At 41.9% G+C, this 17,812-nt stretch overlaps 3 protein-coding genes across 3 annotated transcripts; 2 read left to right on the forward strand and 1 right to left on the reverse strand.

Moving 5' to 3' along the window:
- Nucleotides 1-2,797: 2,797 nt before the first annotated feature.
- On the forward strand, nucleotides 2,798-5,034 carry LOC138621891 (proline-rich protein 15-like protein). Its single transcript, XM_069700240.1, has 2 exons — nucleotides 2,798-3,089; nucleotides 3,599-5,034. Exon 2 carries the CDS (start codon nucleotides 3,619-3,621, stop codon nucleotides 4,003-4,005), a length of 387 nt encoding a protein of 128 aa, XP_069556341.1. The 5' UTR covers nucleotides 2,798-3,089; nucleotides 3,599-3,618; the 3' UTR covers nucleotides 4,006-5,034.
- Nucleotides 5,035-5,892: 858 nt separating this feature from the next.
- wipf3 (WAS/WASL interacting protein family member 3) lies at nucleotides 5,893-14,037 on the forward strand. The gene is made up of 8 exons (XM_069698762.1): nucleotides 5,893-6,210; nucleotides 7,954-8,036; nucleotides 8,851-8,986; nucleotides 10,153-10,305; nucleotides 10,414-11,130; nucleotides 12,234-12,371; nucleotides 12,792-12,896; nucleotides 13,000-14,037. The coding sequence occupies exons 2-8, from the start codon at nucleotides 7,956-7,958 to the stop codon at nucleotides 13,038-13,040; spliced, it is 1,371 nt and encodes a 456-aa protein (XP_069554863.1). The 5' UTR covers nucleotides 5,893-6,210; nucleotides 7,954-7,955; the 3' UTR covers nucleotides 13,041-14,037.
- Nucleotides 14,038-14,075: 38 nt separating this feature from the next.
- Nucleotides 14,076-17,657, reverse strand: LOC138621018 (peptidyl-prolyl cis-trans isomerase FKBP14-like). The gene is made up of 4 exons (XM_069698750.1): nucleotides 17,366-17,657; nucleotides 16,620-16,771; nucleotides 15,988-16,115; nucleotides 14,076-15,703 (listed from the first exon to the last, which is right to left on the reverse strand). The coding sequence occupies exons 1-4, from the start codon at nucleotides 17,557-17,559 to the stop codon at nucleotides 15,545-15,547; spliced, it is 633 nt and encodes a 210-aa protein (XP_069554851.1). The 5' UTR covers nucleotides 17,560-17,657; the 3' UTR covers nucleotides 14,076-15,544.
- Between the last annotated feature and the right edge of the window lie 155 nt (nucleotides 17,658-17,812).

A 17,812-nucleotide genomic window follows, 5' to 3' on the forward strand; every position in this document is an offset into this window, starting at 1 on the left:
TGAAGCAGATGGAGTTAATAATCAACTTTCATTGAGACTACCTATAGTTTCCTGGAGAGGAGAACAGATGAAGAGATTTGGGACAGAGAGTAGAAGAACGCATATTGCGAGATGACATCCTGTGATTATGATGCCGCTCAGACCAGCAGAAGTGATATCCATGTGGGTATTGGATGAGTAGGAACGCAGGGCTGAAAAAAATGTGTATTATTTAGTCTATCAGACAAAATAAGTTACAAAGTGGCAAAAAAGACAAAGATTTAAAAGGTTCAGTCAGCTGGACAAAACAAGATAATCAAAGACATCATCTTGCTGTTTGGGAATTTTACAGACGAAACAATTCAACAGTTAATTTGAGCCTTAAAATGTAAATCTGTACATCTACAATGTGTAGAACAGTGTTTACATAGGTGAAAAATGAATGAGCATTTGAGTCTCAGTTGCATTTATGCTCACCTGTGTGTGCACAAGAAGAATAACATAAAGTGACAGACAGCTTTCAAGGTAGCAGAGAGGAAATAACTCAGTGGAGTTTCGACTGGCATGGGAGATGGGAGGAGAGGGAGTCCCCCAGGTATGCAGGCCACCTGCAGACTGCTGAAAAGAGAGAGAAGGGGCAGACATTCCTGGTGACACTACAACAGCTTTCACTCCAGTGTTACAGGATTCCTCCCTCCCCTCTCTGTTTCTGTGTCTGGGCTGCTCAGCTCAGACTGAGTCCTCCCTGTTGGCAGCAACTCACACAGAAACCATTTGGCCTGGGACTCCAGAGTCAGAGAAACTGCTTTTATCAGCATAACATTACATCTTGGAGATGTAATTTATTTAATTAGGAGGATCCAATGACACTCTGAAACTTGGCTTTCACACAAAAGAAAGTTTAAGAATAAAAGATCGTTTACATTTGTGATGAATTTCAAGCCTTTGATCATGTGAATAATACTGTATAAGACCTCTACCATAGGTTAAGCTACAGGATCTGTACATGGATGGAGACTGCTAAACTTTCTGCTTTACTTCTTGAAATACATGTTGAACATACTATATATGGTAAACATCGATTGTGTATTAACCTTGTAAAAACACACCTATTTTTTTTAGGTCCCTGCTCGAAAATTGCATACCCATAATAAAAAGAGTATATATCTGCAACCACAATAAAAATTATAACAACAAATATTTGTAATAATAAAGTGAACACTTGTGAGATTTGTTCAGATGTGTAAATATCAGTATGTGTGTCCATATTTTAATAATAGTTTTGCTATGTCTTCTCCCTGTAGGGCTTCAAAGGTTAAGGATGCATTTTAAGAATGTTACTGTTTTAAAGAAGTTCAGGAATGATTTAACTTTATTAATCTTTGGCTTAAATACAATTATTTAACTGGGCACCACCTTTAAATTGAAGATGGTGCTGCTTTAATGGTTTATGAACCTGTAGTTGCTTCACGGATCAGTTATAGGGCATTAACGAGAGCTTGGACATTGACATGTGAAAAAAAGCCCTAAGGCTGATGTTTACCTTCCTCAAGCCCGACTGATGTTGTGTCTGAAAACCCCCTCCAGTGGTCAGTTTGATCACATTTCCTTTAGACTGGAGCTGCAGGGCATCTAGGAGGTGATGCATAAATGCATCATATGCTCTAATATTATAAAATATTGGATTATTGGATTGCACATACATTATGTACATTAATGCATTAAAGTGTAAGTAGAGGTAAATTTACTCATAGATCCAAGTGCAGCTAATTTTGGGTACTAATCTAATTAATCTATAACGGTGTATCATTTTTTATATGGTTATCGTGGAGTAAAACAAAAGCTGTTTCCTTCTGAAATATAAGAGTATAAAGCATATGCATGATGAAGCATAAAATTTAAATATACTACTGACCTATGTCATGTACAGGTGCCTGTAAAGTGTACTCAAACAACCTTTGATTGAGAAACTATTAGCAAATTACTAGCAGCATTAGAGAGTTCAAAGAACCCTCTATTGCTGTATATCTTTTATAATTTTGACTTTTTTGAGTATTTTTCTGTACTGGATCAAAGGTCATCTGGACCATGGACAAGAAAGGTCATATGTCCTTCTGAAAGACAGACAGTCAGACAGAAAGGCATCAAACCGTATGAACCCTGAGAGAAACTGACTCCAGAGTTGGACTTGTACAGTACCAGGACAAGTTAAAGCATCAAGAAGCAACACAGGAGACAAGTACTGCAGCTGATGCCACTGGCACCAGGCCAACCTGCTTCCCCTCACTTAATGTGTGAAATTACAAGACAACAATTGCACGTTTAGTGCTGTAATGTCATATCAGGAGATACCTGACTTCTTCCTGTCGCATGCACTCGTCTAATAAACAGGCTCTCGTTTAAAACCATTTAGCCTGCCTGAATTGACTGCATGCTGATGTGGATTATTAATAGACTAATATTAATGCGTTGAATAAACGTCTCACTACCCGCTTACACTCCTTTGTACGACAAGTCACAGCTTAACTATCCAAAACATGGCACATTAATTGGCTCCCTGGTTTGGGTTGGGTTCAGCTGATACAAAGGACTCTTTTTTTAATCTGTCACCGAAGACGCGGACGGTCCCATGGGGTATGTTGCCACGCAACCACATGCCCCACCTCCCATTGCAGTGGATTCACCTGAGCAGTGCTCACGTGACATACTCCGAAACTTCATCCAATCAGGAGTGAAGACAGGTGCTTCTGGACGAGAGTTTCGGAGGCGGAAACCTGCTGGTTCAGTAGAGGAAAGCTGCTCCTTATAAATGTTTCTGTCCATTTGTAGGTATCTGAAGAACTGCTGAGAAAGAGTAGAGATATTTCACAGCAGAAAGAGGAAAACACTTCCAACGAATTGGTGGTGGGAGATGTGAGGAGACAGGGCTCGTGCGTAAAATGGGATACTTCTGCGACCCTTTGAGGGATTGTTTTCACGGTTGATCCACCACTGAAGAAGAAGACACTGAACACTGAGTGCTGTGGATATATCTCAGAAAAACCAAACGTGTGACATTTACACTTTGCTTTGGGTAGTTTTTAGTGTCTGCACCTCCTGTTACAGCTCAGGTAAGAGTTTCTTCTTTTGCGTATTGTTCAGCTGTGAATCACGGAGAATGATTGCGCCTCTGTTCTCACGACTCATTAAACCAGTTTTACAGAAAAGCTCATCACGGTTACACTGGTTATTCAGAGGATTAGTTGGTAAAACGATGTCTCATCAATGGGAAATGAGAGGTGAGAGAGAGCCAATCTGAGTAGCCAAAAGTTATAATCCATTCAGATCCCGCAGGCTAAATGATATTACAATAAATAGAATGGGATTTGTAACGATTATAAGGTGAGGATGTAGCTCTAGAGCAGGATGAGTACAATGACAGTGATGTTTCAGAGTAATAATTTACAAATATTGTTAAATACAGTGTTTTTGACGGAATAATTTGATGTTGAATTAAGAGAGTTGAGAGTAAATAAATGTGACCTCACACAGGACCTGACTTTACTGCCAAAATCCATGTAAAGGATGAGAACATCTTAACAACAGATGAATTAGTGACGGCATCTGTTCCTTATCACAGGTCCCTTCCTCTAGGCAAAGATGACAGAGAGGACCCCATGGTGGAAGGCATTCCTTCCAAAGAGAAAGACCGGAGGCCCCAAGGACTCAGTTTCAGCCCAAGCCTTTGAGCCAGACTTTGACCCCTTTGCACAGCCAGAGAAGCCAAAAGGGCCCAGTGCTGCCGCCTCCAAGACCTCCGGTGACCAGTCCCTGCCACAGCAGGAGTCCAACAGTAGCTCCAGCATCAGCGATGAGTTCTTCGACGACTCCCACCTGGAGTCGGTCTTCAATGAGAAGACGTGCCGCAGGAACATGAAGGTGTCCCGCTCAGGTAGATTCAAAGAGAAGAGGAAGGTGCGATCGAGTCTTCCTGTACAGGATAGAGAGACAGAGAATGTGGCGTCAGACAAAGAGGACGTACGATGATGATGAGGAGTGGAAGGAGGTGATCAAAGACTGCCTTACAAAGAGGCTTGAAAAGAAGGGGAGAATACATATATGAAGATGATTTATTCTCATGTGGCATGCAAGAGGTCTACTGTATGTCGCTTATGATGGTGATGATGAAGATGACGAGCACTCAAGTTTTAGCCCAATACTACGTGAATATGATGATGTGGTACAATAAATATTAACGGTTTTGGACATTTGTTGATGGACTTTGCCAGAAGGCCACAGAAACCATGCACAGCAATTTGAAAATGTTTGCTTATGATGGTTAATTAACCATTTTTTACAACATTACTCCACAATCAATACTTAAAAGAAGAGATGCAGTCTTAATGCAGTGAACACTTAGGAGCCCAGTGTAGTTCATGTCCCAGGGTATCCCCATTTCAGTGATTGGACAGCTCATAAAACAACACACAACCATTTAAAAACACACACACACACACACACACACACACACACACACACACACACACACACACACACACACACACACACACACACACACACACACAATATTTGAATGCCATTTTCTCTCAGTACTCCTAAGATGTGTAATGTGCTTCAGGAAAAAAAAAATGCTTATAAGATGTTTACATGATTTCTGTCCTAAGAATAATGTATGTTTAATAATGAAGGATAAATGTGATGCTCCTTTTACAATGCTTTTACAAAACTGTTGATTCTAAAGGGTTTGAAGGATGTTAATTAAGGTGTAAAGGATTTAATTATATGTGTGAGCAAAAAAAGAAATTAAGGAATGTTTGTGAGCAGCTTTTAGTCAGATGCACAACACTGGACGCATTCAATATTTTGATGAAGGATGAAATCGGGCATATTTTTTAACCTTTAGCAAAGCTACTGCCACTACAATAAAATGTAAACGTAGTATCTATATGAATAAAAGATGGGCAAGTTGCCAAGGAAGTGATGTAGATTTACTTTTCACTGTATTTTGAATACTTACATGAAGGCTAAATATGAGAAATAAATCTGATATCTGCTACAGCTGAATTGAATGATTGTGTGTCTGTCTGCTTCACAGTCAATTTCTGTAACCCCTCAACCTGGACAGTGCAAGGGTAATTTATGTCTGACTTACTTTGTCATCCCCTTTTTGGCAGAAATTGATCTTGAAACATCCAATGTTTCACACCGAAGACAAAAACAAGCTATTTTACAGCAGAAGTGATACAAAAAGTCACTTAAAAACTTTAGAAACGTGAATTTTAAAACAACGTAAAAGATGAAAATGCAAGAATCCTATCACGAGTCTTGGCAGCTGTTGATGCCTGACCATCAAAATGCGTCATTATCACAATGTTTGTAAAGGGCAATTACAATCAATTAGTGTTTATAGAGTCTGTAGTATGTGAAGACCTGCACCTTGCATGTCGATGTTAAAGGGTTACATCTGATGCACTTTCACTAACTTTGACATCCCATGTGGATCTTAACAATGAGTGCAGCAGGTATCCCACTGTAGCTCTTTATTTAAGGTGCTATGTGTGGAAACAAGCGCTGGCTGCTTAAATTGAATGTACACAAATGAATAACGACGACCTGTAATGGCATGTTTTCAACACAGGGGGGCAAAAAGGTGCGGACACCGTGAGCTGGAACATGAAAGGAAGATATATAAAAAACACCTTGTGAGATTTTGTGAGGTAAAAGTCACGTCTTGGCCTCTCAGTCAGAACCAGTTCTCATGAACACATAATGCTTACTTTATTCCACAGCCGTAATTCAAAGTGAGAGAAAGTTTCTTGGCACCTTCCGGACGAATTGAAGCAGTGACGCAGAGCCGAGCCTTTCTCTATTGGTCCCGTGTAGACTGTGGGGCGGTAAGATGTGGCTTTGCACTGTGCGCCTCCCGCAGTGCGCTCACACGGGAGTGAATTGAAAACAGCGAACAGCAGAGCCAACCAGGACCTAAACAAGTCTGCGTCTCCATCATGAAGTAAAATGCAAAGTTTCTGGAACTTTTTGAGATGTTTAGAGGAGCTCCAAAAGGCTCAGCCGTTGACAACCCAACCTGTGATATCCTGAGTGTCCTCATTTGACTAAAAATAAGTTTCTTGCTGTCCCTCTATGAAGAGCGCACCATGAGGGCAGCGTGCTGCGCTCCATCTCACTGAATCTTTCTCTGAAAACAGGTGGATTTCAAATCTTTTTTTGCAGGTAAGACCGCGTATTAATTATGTCACACCTGCACGTGACAGTTCTTTGAGGGAAATGTGCGCCAGAAATGCGTAATAATAAAATGGCTTTAACAAGAAGGCAAATAGACTGTTTTGGGGTACCTTTCTCATCAAGTGTACATGCCTCTTGTTTGATGGCCTTTCTGTTATTTGAAAAAATGTCCCCTCGGGGATTAATAAAGTAAATACCTACCTACCTACCTACCTACCTGTTATAATAAAAATGTGCAATTTGTGTGCCTAAAGTCTACTTTAAATAACTGAATAGGAGAGTATTTATTCCTGTCTTTTACTTGTATATTCATCTCACAAAAATCAGCTGACAGTGCACGGATAAACAAATGTGGACGACCTCTTTAAGACTTTTACATTGGCTTTACCGTTTCCTTGTTTGGGGTCTCCTTGATCACCACCTCTCTCCTGTGTAAAGAAATAGCAATGATCTCAAAATCAACCATTATTTCCTTTCCTTAAATATGTTCCTATTGTCACAAACAAGCTTGTACATTTGATGAAAGTGATACAATATGAAAATGGGCATAAGGAAATACAACGTTTTGCTTGTGTCTCACAAAGAAAGTGTCAGACACTTGTGTATGCTGCAGCAGCTGGCAGTTCCAGCTGTCTGTATTTTATCAGATCTCTTCTACCTCAGAAAGAGCACGCAGGGGTCAAAGAAAAACAACAAGTGGTGTGAGAGGTGCACTTCCACTTACTGTCCCACCTGTTCTGCAAAAGCTCATCTATCACCAGTGTCCAGTGTTTTGCCCCTTTAAAGACCTGAGCTGGCAGTGTCACAGAGGCTGCTTGACACAGATAGGAAGATGGAAATAGCTGCAGAGGACAGTCAGACGGTTGCAAAGGGGGGAAGCCTAAACTGCATACAGAAGGCAAGAATGATGCATCCACAAACACTGGTTCTGTTCTGTGTTTTATTAAATTGCTGAAGAAGAGCATGTGCAAATTCCAAAGAAAATGAGACAAACCTCAAGCTGTTTTCAGTCCTTCAGTCATGGAGGACAACTTGCCAACAATTTATGATGTCAAGATGGTGGGTGGAGGTCTCAGTGACCGTCACTCTGGACCCTTTTCTAGCTCAGTTACCATCAACATGTGGAGATTGAAACATGGTGACATAATCCCGGACATGAGGTGCTCTTGGAAAGTTGTTGAGGTGGACGTTTAGTGTTGTTTTGATTACAGAACCTGTTGCTCTTGAAGACATGATGTTCTTAGTTATATATTCGACATACTCTGGAAAAAAAAAGAACAATGTGTTTGCACGCTGCAGCGTGTTTCCTCTGGACTTTCCTGACCGTGTTTTCCACTCGGTTATAGCAGTGAAGGCCTTTGCTCATTGAGTGACTGCATGGAAGGGGTCCATTACTTTTCACACAACACTCACCATTGTTCCTGTCCCAAGTGCTGCCTCAGGGCATTGTGAGAAGAAGAGTCGTTGTGGTGACAGGGGGTTGGTGGTGTGTGTCAGATTTCTCTGGAGAGGATGGAGCGCTTGCTGTTTCCTGTTTTGTGCTGTTTGGTGGTGAAAGCTCTTCCTGTTCAGGGAAGAGGGTGGGAGGTCATCAAATGTGCCCCTTTGCACAGTAGCAGCTTCTGACATGCGGGGGGACAAAAAAACAATAAGAAGCTGGTCAGTGGCTGCATTACAGGACCTGGGTGGCAACTTTGTTTCCAGTAATAAGGTGTGCATTGTCTTCTGCAGGCATGCCAGTCCTCCCCTCTCCCCCCCCGCCTCCTCCTCCAGGGCCCCCTCCGCCACCTCCTCCCAGCGCTGCCCTGCCACAGGTGAGACCGTGTGCACTGCACTGCTCAACTCTCTCTCATGCAATTGTAAACACTCACTGGTATCCTTCTTGCTGCCCATCAACCAAACACCTGCAGGGCATTTGCATTATTGATTGAGCTCGCACACACACACACACACACACACACACACACACACACACACACACACACACACACACACACACACACACACACACACACACACACACACACACACACACACACAGAATAAGACATAGACTCTCTGTAGCAGGGGAGTGTTATGTTTCCACAGCAGGCTCTCCGTGTGCTCATGTTTAAATGAGTTGCTGCAGCCAGCAAACAGGGCTGCACTGAAGGGACATGGCTCAGCTGATAATAATAAATGAATAATCTGAAGTCATAGAGCCTCCTAATGTAGAAAATATGAAAGAAACATTCAGCTTTCTAGGAATCAAATAGAAATTATGTTCTCCCCCTCTTGTTTCTCTTCTTTTTCTCCTCACTTTCTTCATCTTCTGCAACTCTTCTGCCTTCACCTCAGGCTTTCACCACAGGGGTTCATTTATTTGTATTCATTTGTAAAGGAGCTAGGAAGAAGTTGAGATGATGATATACTGTATGTCATACACTCAATCTTTACATAGAAAGCTTATATCAAAGAAACCGACAATCTTGAAAAAGTTCTGCATCACAGTTCAGATCATTAGTGATTAATCTCTCACTTTTCGGATGAATTATATCCTATAATGTCATAGGATTGTGCAAAAATGGTTCTCGAAAGCCAACATTGACTTATTCAAATTTCAAAGCTCTTTGTTGTGTCTGCTGACAGTGTCCTTTAGAGCCTCCTAAGCTCCAGTCCGGAGGAGGAGGAGGTGGAAGGAATGCCCTGTTGGCCGACATCCAGAGAGGAGCCAAGCTCAGGAAAGTCACACAGGTCAACGACCGCAGTGGCCCCGTAGTCGATAGTAAGTCCAACAACCTTCTGTGTTCTCTAGCACACACGCACGGATGTACTTAAGTTGTGTTCACGAAGCTGCCTGAATCTAATCGAGTGTATTTGTATTTTGAAGTGTGCCATTGTGATGTGTTATGGGCAAAATAAAACATTAAAGATGAAGATGAGGGGAGAACACGAGGATTATTCAGTTCACCGGGAGGGTGTTGTGTTTCTATAGGTCTATTATTGAACATTTACTGGCCGGTGTTCACTTCAGGAAGGAATGCCCGAGAGCAGATAATGATGGAGGCACAAGAGGAAACTACTATATACAATGGGCAACACGACAGACAGGACAAAGTATAGCATAACCTTTATTTTCAACAAATGTTTATGTACTTTAATATATCACAAAGTCACTTTTGTACTTTATTATGTTTTATGGACAGTGTTGTAAAGTCTGCGAAGTTGATGTTTTACCTTGGCGCAAGACACATTTCTTTTTCTCTTCATGGAAAGTAAACTTTAAGTTCAAACTCTTACTGTAGATGCAAAAGACATTCATTTTAAGATTCAAATGGAACATTAGAGTTGTGAAAATTTTGTTAGAAATATTTACTACACACTTGTTTACTGTAATGGCAAATTACTGTGGCATCCTCCCCTTTATTAGACATAGCAAACACACAGCTTCCCATGGAAATAGAGTGAAGAGACAAAGAGAATCTGCTGACCACAAACTGTATGTTGAAATGTGCGTGCTGATGTATCTTACAACATTTTCAAAATGTATTCATTCAGTGAGTGACTGACATATCTCATCTTACACACAGCCAGGAAATAACACTTTAACAGTATCAATATCAGTTATATGTAAGGAGGCAGGCCACCTGAAAATGAGTGGAGTTAGTCCTCAGGAGGATGACTGTAGGTGAGTGAAGGGGTGCAAAAGATACTCACGATACTGCCTGAACTACATACAGCTGCGAGTTTCATTATGTTGTTTTTTCACTGTCAGGAAACTAATTAGCACATAAAGTAAGTGATTTTCTGAATGAATAAGTAAATTAATATAATGAACTTAACAAATACTGTAAAAAAAACAAACTTCAACAATCAGAGTTTCATGACTTATGATAAATGTCTACTGTTGTTCCTTTTATTGAACTACTGTATAAATGTGATGTTCTCCAGAACCCAAGGCTGACGCCGTAGATGTATCCGGAAACGTTGGCGTTTCCCAGGGTGGGATGCCACCCATGGGAACTTCTTTGAGTGGGCTATTTGCTGGAGGGTTCCCCACCCTCAGGCCTATTGGACAAAGAGACTTGGCAGGCAAGACCCCAGGTTGGTGCAAACTGTCATGTCCTTAGTAGATCTCTTCAGTCTTCACCTGTAAGAATCTGTACCATTGGAATGACTCCTTTTGTGCATGTGTGTGTGTGTGTGTTTCAGTCTCTCCATCGGCCTCCATGAAGCCGGTCTGGAACCCGCCCACATCAGCTGACTCGGTTAGCGTTGCTGAGCCTCACAGGACGTCAGAGATGTACAGCTTCATCCACCGTCCACTCGCTCCCTCGTTCTCTGCTCCTCCCTCCCCCTCTCATGGCAGCAAGCACCCACCTCCTTTCTCTGCTTCCTCTCCTCCTCCACCTCCACCTGCCCCTCCCTCTGCTCCTCCCCCGCCTCTCCCACCTCAAGCCTTCCAGGACCGGCCAGCGAACAAGCCTCCCCCGCTCCCCTCCTGCCCTCCTCCTCCACCTCCGTCCCAGGTTACCAAGCCCACATGGCTCCCCATCCAGCACCCTCACCACCCATCTGACTCCCAGCCCTCTACTCCTCCTCCCCCCCATCCCCCACCTTCTCCAACTTTCCAGCCTCCTTTGACTGTCCCAAGCGACCGTTCCTCAGGGTGCTTCTACCCTCCACCTCCCTCTGCAGTCCACTCTGAGCCTTCTAGGTTTCCCATACTGCGGGACAGCCCCCTGGGGCCTCCTCCCCCACCTCCACCTCCCCCTCTCCCAGCTTCCTACACCCCAAGCTGCCCGTCTACCCTCCCTCCACCGCCCCCCAAGTTGGCTCCAGTGCCCTCACCAGCCATGCGCTCTCTGCCTCCCTCATACCCCTGCAACGCTCCCACTCGACGGCCACCAGCTGTGCCCAGAGGTGCAGGTATGTGGACGGCAATATAAAAAAAAGGTTTTTATTAGAGGTTTTTGGCCACAACCTTGGTTATGCTAATTATTATTAATTGTGTGCTAATTATGACAAGATTTCACCAAAAATTCTAATTGGATATTTTATATCCAAAAGGTCAAAGGTCAACTTCACTGTGACTTCATGATGTTCAGCAAAAACTCCTTTCTGCCATCATTTAACACCATACGTCAGGACAAAAGGGGAGATTATGACCATATTTCCCATTTAGTCAGATACTGAATTGTTGACACTAACCTTGGGTATTCACTTTGAAACTGTGGCGATTGTAAAGATCTTCTGCTGTCAGGTTGAAGATGTGTGTGAAACGTTTACGTTTTAGAATTTGTAGCTTCTTTGCAGCAACACACATTTTAAGCATCGTCGTGGCTAAATCTTTGTGTTCTATCAGAATCAGCTTTATGTACAAATTCCTTGAAAAGCTTCACTACATATATTATGAGTCTGGACAGACATGGATATAAACTGCATTGACTGGTTGGCGGAGTCATACAACTGCAGTCACCTTCTTCTAGTTAAAAGATGTTTAAAGAAGCCTAGAAGTGGTTCTTCATACCAACCTGGGGAACCTTCTAACCCTGCAAATGGGTCACATGTTTAGTCCAGCGGGCCGTGAGAAGATAATTTAGAAACAGAGACAGGAAGTAGTTCTGTCACTAAATATATTCTCTCATCTTTACTTTTTTTTTATTTATTGTAAAACACTGATCTTGATTCCTCCAAGAACAATTTAAATGCGTTTATATGTTTGTGGGAATCTAATAAAACACCAGAAGCTATTTGTAGAAATGGTTTGTTTTCCTGTTTTTCTGTGTTTGGAACTTCCAGCCAAGTATAGCTTAGAAACCGTGGCAGCTTTTACAGCTAGTCATTAAAGCTAGCAGTATGTGTTGCGTAACCCTGTAGTTTTTTTTAGTGCTTTACACAAATCATTGCTTTTTCTCAGAAAAAAAAGTGTGAATATGCCCGACCAGTCTCAGTGTTAGAAAATGGCACATCAGATTTGATTTTTGATTCTTTATGTTGTAATGGTGATGCCTGACTCCTCTTAATAACAGGTGTCGGTCGGCTGGCTCCTCCACCAGCTCCTCCGGCGCGTTCCCCCACCACCGAGTTGTCCACCCGCATTTCTCCCCCTCCACCACCTCCTCCGCTGCCCCCATCCAGTCTCAGGAATGGACACCTGCACAGCCTGGGTACAACTTTTTTAATATTACAAGTAAATTGACTTGATAGATTAAACTTGTACGGTAACAAATAAGACCATCTATCTTATTTTCTCTCTTTTATTCTTTATGGGTTCAATAAATGGTTTTACTTGTGTCACACTGTTGTTTATAGTCTCCTCCTTCCTTTATTGAACTTAGTTTTTATGCATGCTTTTATATTTTAGGTGTATACTGTATGAATTTTCTTTTTCTGATCTGTAATTGTTGTGTAGAAATGGAGCAATGTAATTGCTATCATTTTTTGACATAAATAACAGAATTTTAAGGAGACAAGATTTGGTGATTAGACAGTTCTATGAGTTAATTTTTTAAAGTTCAACTGTGATGGAGGTCAAACTTATATTGTTAAAACAAAGTGGAAGTTTCTAATTGCATTTTTTATTCCAGCAGATGACTTTGAATCCAAGTTCCAGTTCCACCCTGTCGAAGACTTACCCCCACCCAATGAATTCAAGCCTTTCCCTCGGATCTACCCCAGCAAAGAAAACAGAGGTAACCACGCAGCACTCTCATTACGTCTCAACCTCACCCAGGACTTTGGTCTCATCTGCTGAGTGGTCATTTTTCTTCTCTTCCTCTTTGCTCTCTCTTACAGTGAACCCCAAACCGCCTGGGATCAGGACACACCTCAGATGAGTCCCCAACACACAGCAAAAAAAGAAAATATTCAATATTCCTCCTCTGTCTTATGACAGCTCACGACAACAACAAAACAGCCATGGACTTGTTTAGGCTTTATGTGTGTGTGTGTGTGTGTGTGTTGTTTGTGTGCCTTGTATTTGTCTGTGTGTGTATATATGCAAGTGTCAAACACGGTCCTGTCTTACACTGACTATGTGACCTCTGACCTTTTCCAGTGTGGAATGTTATGAATGTGTGTGAGGAGGAGGACTCGCCCCACTCATACTCATAAGCTACATACAGACCTTTCACACATACACATGCACTTCAAGGACAAAGTGTTCCAGTATTTTTAACACAACACAGTTTGTGACAATTCAAGCACTTCATTATCTACATACAGTGTAGAGCACTCGTTTGAGACTTTTGTCACCTTGTGTTGATCCGTCCCTCTTTACAGTAACACTTTTAAAGTCTGCATTTCACCCAGTCATTTTTAAAGAGCAAAAAGCTCTTTAAAAACGAATATATACAAACCGGTGTCTGGGTGAGATTCTCTGTAGGTGCAAAGAATGTATGCACCAAAAAATACAGCTACCTTTTTAAATTGATGTTCGCGCAATATTTCTCAGAAGTTATTTGTTTTATTTTGGAAATTTTACACTGAAAACTTGTGAATTATGTTCCTTTTAAAACTCAATGTGAAAACATGATTATATGTGAATTCTTGGTAACTATTCTCTTGTAAGGCAGGGTACACTAACCCTGGGTGTTCATAAATCATTGAACTTACAATACAGTGGTGCTCTCCTGTGTTAATGTGATTATTTCTTTTTAAGGAAATGTAACAAGACAATCACTGACATTGTGAGGATTATGGGATATCTATCTATTATTAATAGATGACTTATGAGGTATACTGTTTCCTTTCCCTTACAGTATGTATCAACCAACAGTGCCACCTGCTGGTTCAATGTGTGACCATCAAATAAACCAAAGGATCTTTGTGTAAAAAGACCCCACTTTATTGATCACATTGTCTTCGAAAGAAAAAAGTAACATACACAGCTGCCACAAACATTACAGGGATTTGCATTTTGAGTTTAGCCTTGATAGTTTACATAAAGGAAGCGACAGAAACAGAACAGTCCACATTCTAGTCAAGTCATTTTCTGGTTTAAGGCTCTTGTGTGCGCAATATCTCAGAATAACACATTTAGAATAACAGGTACAAATAATCTCCCTTGTGTTTTCTCATGAGTCTACTCTGGAGGCAGGATTATTCATTCAGTCACCACAAATTTGTCCCAAAATTTGTGTTTGAAAAATCTGAAAATACAGCACTCACTGACAAAGACCAAGGCTGAACAACAGAGCCTTTCAGTACTGACATCTTTCTCACAGATATCCAGATTTATCAGTATTTCTGATGACACTGATTATGAGTGGATTCCACTGAGGTGTAACTGTGCTGCACCTTCAGTATTGTGTCTGGGTATCTGTGAGCACTAACATTAAACAACGTTTTTATGTCATTTGTCACACCTGCAGGTTCTGCTGTAGCAAATCATCATGTCTGTCAGGAGAAATGCCAGTTAAATCCTAAAGAAATACCCAGTTTACTGCTGAATAGAACATTTACATCACTAAAGTTCACATGTGTCTGTTGAAAAACACAGATTAGAGTCAAGATGACAGGATTCATTTAATTACTTTATGGTTGCTTGTTTGTAAAGTTGTCTTTTTTTTCCAACTTGGAGCTATAAAAATGAAACTGCATTAATCTAATATGACTTCATAAAGGAAGAAAAGACTATTTAAATTTTTGCAGTCGAATTCAGCAACAAATCTTCTTACAATACCTGCCCACAGGATGCACCGTGACTAGAAGTGTACTGATAACTGCTAACAGTGAAAATACAGTCTTTAAAATTCATATGCAAGATGAAGCGGAAATATTTAATCCTGGTCTCATATTCTTCCATGTAAATGTACCATATGGTCATTTCAAACACGCAAAATCAGGTAGACTGCTGAATGTTCAAATCACGCCCACTGAATAGCCAGAATGAAAGTTTTTAAAATGTATTTTTTAAACGTTCAACATTGATGTCCGAGTGAAGTCCAAGGTGGGCGTTCAAAAAAAAAAGATGTTAAACTTTCATTCTAGCTACTCGGTGGACTTGATTTGAACGTTGAACTGAGGTCTCCCTGACGTTGAGTGTTTGCAGGGATAGGAGAGTTTCTGGTTACAAAAATTTAGCTGGCAATGCTCCCAAAACACACCTGAGGAAGCAAATCCTGAAAAATTAAGCAATATGCTTCAGTGAAATTTCACAAACAGTTAAACCAAGTCTCCCGCACCTACCATGCACAGCTTCACACAGGAAAGGTTGAACTGCCACACACCGCACAAGCATAAAACTAAATTTCTTTCAGACATCCTGAGAGAGTCTTTGCGATAAACTCTGTACCCAAGTATTTCCATCATGAGCCACACGTGAGTACTTGGCAGTGCTTTACAGTTCATCGTGTTTGTAAGTGAACTCTCTGGAGGATATAAAGCCGTCCTTGTTCTCATCCTCTTTGGAAAAGATATCCTCCACCATGTTCTCGTGAAGAGTGTCGTTGGGAGGGTAGCCGTGACGCTCAAACTCCTTCCTCAGATATTCTTTCACCTGGCAGACACGTGAAAAACAGGAGGATTGAGACAGACTGGGAGCCATTGAGAAAAAAGAAAACAACATTTATAAATTATTATTTATGATTGACAGTCTAAAAGGTCCTGTGACTGCTCAGAACTCCGACACATTGACAACCAGGGACAAAGGGCCGTGGCCAGGCACTGCTCGGTGATGAGGGGTCCGAGGCCACTAAGATTGGGGACCAGCAGCTAACTGGAAGGGATGGTTGACTGATACATTTAACCTCACAGTAGTTGTTGAGCACTGCTTGTGTTCACCTCAAGTTTGGAGAGCTTCCAGTCATCGTTGAGGTCCATCTCCTGGAAGGACTCATGTGACCTCGGTCCATTTCTGATCTCAAGCACCTCGATAACGAAGGTCAGTGTGCTTTCAGGTGGGATCTTACCTGATCACAGACAACACAAGGCAAGAAGTCAGCTAAAACTGAGACCATTATTAGGTTTCTGTAAGTGTGCTTTAGTTTGAGGAAAACAGTTAAAACATAGAAAACGTGTTGGAAGTGTTGCTGACAAGCGAACTTACTTTGCACATTAAATCCTATCAAGTCATTCAGGGTTGTTTTTTTTAAATTGTTGGTAGAGGTTAGTTCGGCACAGAAAAGACAACTGTTATTGGTTAGTGTGGTTTGTGCTTACCAGAATGAAGCACAGTATTGTTCACATGCTCCATGTTGAGAAAAACTGGACTAATGTTACTGAATGAAATCTACATTCAGTGTGGGAGTCCTAGAAAGCCATTCAAAACAGAAAGTATCACAGACATGCATGCATAACATATGTACATAATAATACCCATTTTGAGAAGCTGAAACATTTTTAGGAGGACAGAGCCACACTTCTGTTCAGCAGCATGCAGTGAAGCTTTATAGGCTTGGATGAGGCTACAGTACCTTTTCCTTCCTTCCCATAGGCCAGGGCTGGAGGTACGAGCAGTTTTCTCTTCTCTCCAGCACACATGCCCTGCAGGCCTTTATCCCAGCCTTTGATCACTTCTTTGATGCCCAGTGTGAACCATGCTGGCTGCTGGTCACCATGGCTACGACTGGTGGACAAACAGACACGTGGAAAGAGTTACACGTCAGAAGAGGGAAGAACAGACATCTATTAGAGACAATAACAGTGGAAAGTTAACACGTATGTATTAGCTGCAAGGGATGGCTGGGGGCGAGGGGGGGTCATTATGGGGTCATTATGGCAACGTATTGAAATATTTTGTAAATACATACATGTGCTAGGCGCATGCAACATTTATGACAGATCTTTATGTCACTGTTGGTCAATATTATTTGTATGACGTCAGACGTAAAATCTTTCATTCCGGCTACCCAAGGGACGTGATTTGAACGTTGAGCAAAGACGTTGAACTGACGTCTCCCAGACGTTGCGTGTTTCCAGGGATGGGATGGTGTCCCCACTAACAAACCCACAGACATCAATAAGGCTGCGCACAGCTTAAGTTATTTTGGGAAAAGATAAAGTGGATTTGAAGTTGCACAAAGGAGACCGTTAGTCATATGGCTCATAGACTACTATTAGAAGTGAAACACTGTCCTACACAGGACCCCCCCCCCCCCCTCCCAGGAGAAACAGAGGAGTCAGCTTCTTCTTAACTTATTTGAAAGTCTGTAAAGCCTACCTGTCGTGAAACATTGTACCATTCTCTAAGTAGCCCTCATGATGCGCCAGCAGGATATCTCCATACTTGGACTTTCGGTGACAGAGGAAAGGTCTGTGCAGAACCTCGATCTTCACCTCAGCTTCAGGCAGCTTCCCACCGCTGACGGACACCAGCAGGGAGGAGCAGAGGAAGCTCAGCACCGTCAGTAGCATGCCGACACGTTCAACCTTCAGAGGAGACGCCAAGAGAAACACACAAGGCTAAAAAAACTTTTAGACAAATGTGCAGAAGCAGCAAGAACAACAGCAAGGCATGCAGTTGGTCCTCTACGTGGCAGTGACGTTTCATCATGCAAGTTGTTGCAGGAAATTGTCTTCTGATTGGCTGCTTTTCCTCGACAGCCCCGCCCACAGGCATTTCCCCTCACAGATGGCCTTTGGCATCAATAGAGTGACGACTTTAACT

Source organism: Brachyistius frenatus, unplaced genomic scaffold (assembly GCF_029030835.1).
Source record: "Brachyistius frenatus isolate BFR_SWC_R1_liver_20210118 unplaced genomic scaffold, ASM2903083v1 Contig_2, whole genome shotgun sequence".
In the NCBI taxonomy this organism is placed as follows: domain Eukaryota; kingdom Metazoa; phylum Chordata; class Actinopteri; family Embiotocidae; genus Brachyistius; species Brachyistius frenatus.

What these genes read in the sequence shown, in the direction of transcription:
- LOC138621891 (XM_069700240.1), top strand. Translation starts at nt 3,619, where the DNA reads ATGACAGAGAGGACCCCATGGTGGAAGGCATTCCTTCCAAAGAGAAAG.
- wipf3 (XM_069698762.1), top strand. Translation starts at nt 7,956, where the DNA reads ATGCCAGTCCTCCCCTCTCCCCCCCCGCCTCCTCCTCCAGGGCCCCCT. An exon ending in CTTGGCAGGCAAGACCCCAG is followed by an intron (nt 10,306 to 10,413) that starts GTTGGTGCAAAC and finishes TGTGTGTTTCAG; the next exon opens with TCTCTCCATCGGCCTCCATG. An exon ending in CCCCAGCAAAGAAAACAGAG is followed by an intron (nt 12,897 to 12,999) that starts GTAACCACGCAG and finishes TCTCTCTTACAG; the next exon opens with TGAACCCCAAACCGCCTGGG.
- LOC138621018 (XM_069698750.1), bottom strand. Translation starts at nt 17,559, where the DNA reads ATGCTACTGACGGTGCTGAGCTTCCTCTGCTCCTCCCTGCTGGTGTCC. An exon ending in GGTACAATGTTTCACGACAG is followed by an intron (nt 16,772 to 17,365) that starts GTAGGCTTTACA and finishes TTTGTCCACCAG; the next exon opens with TCGTAGCCATGGTGACCAGC. An exon ending in CTATGGGAAGGAAGGAAAAG is followed by an intron (nt 16,116 to 16,619) that starts GTACTGTAGCCT and finishes GTCTGTGATCAG; the next exon opens with GTAAGATCCCACCTGAAAGC.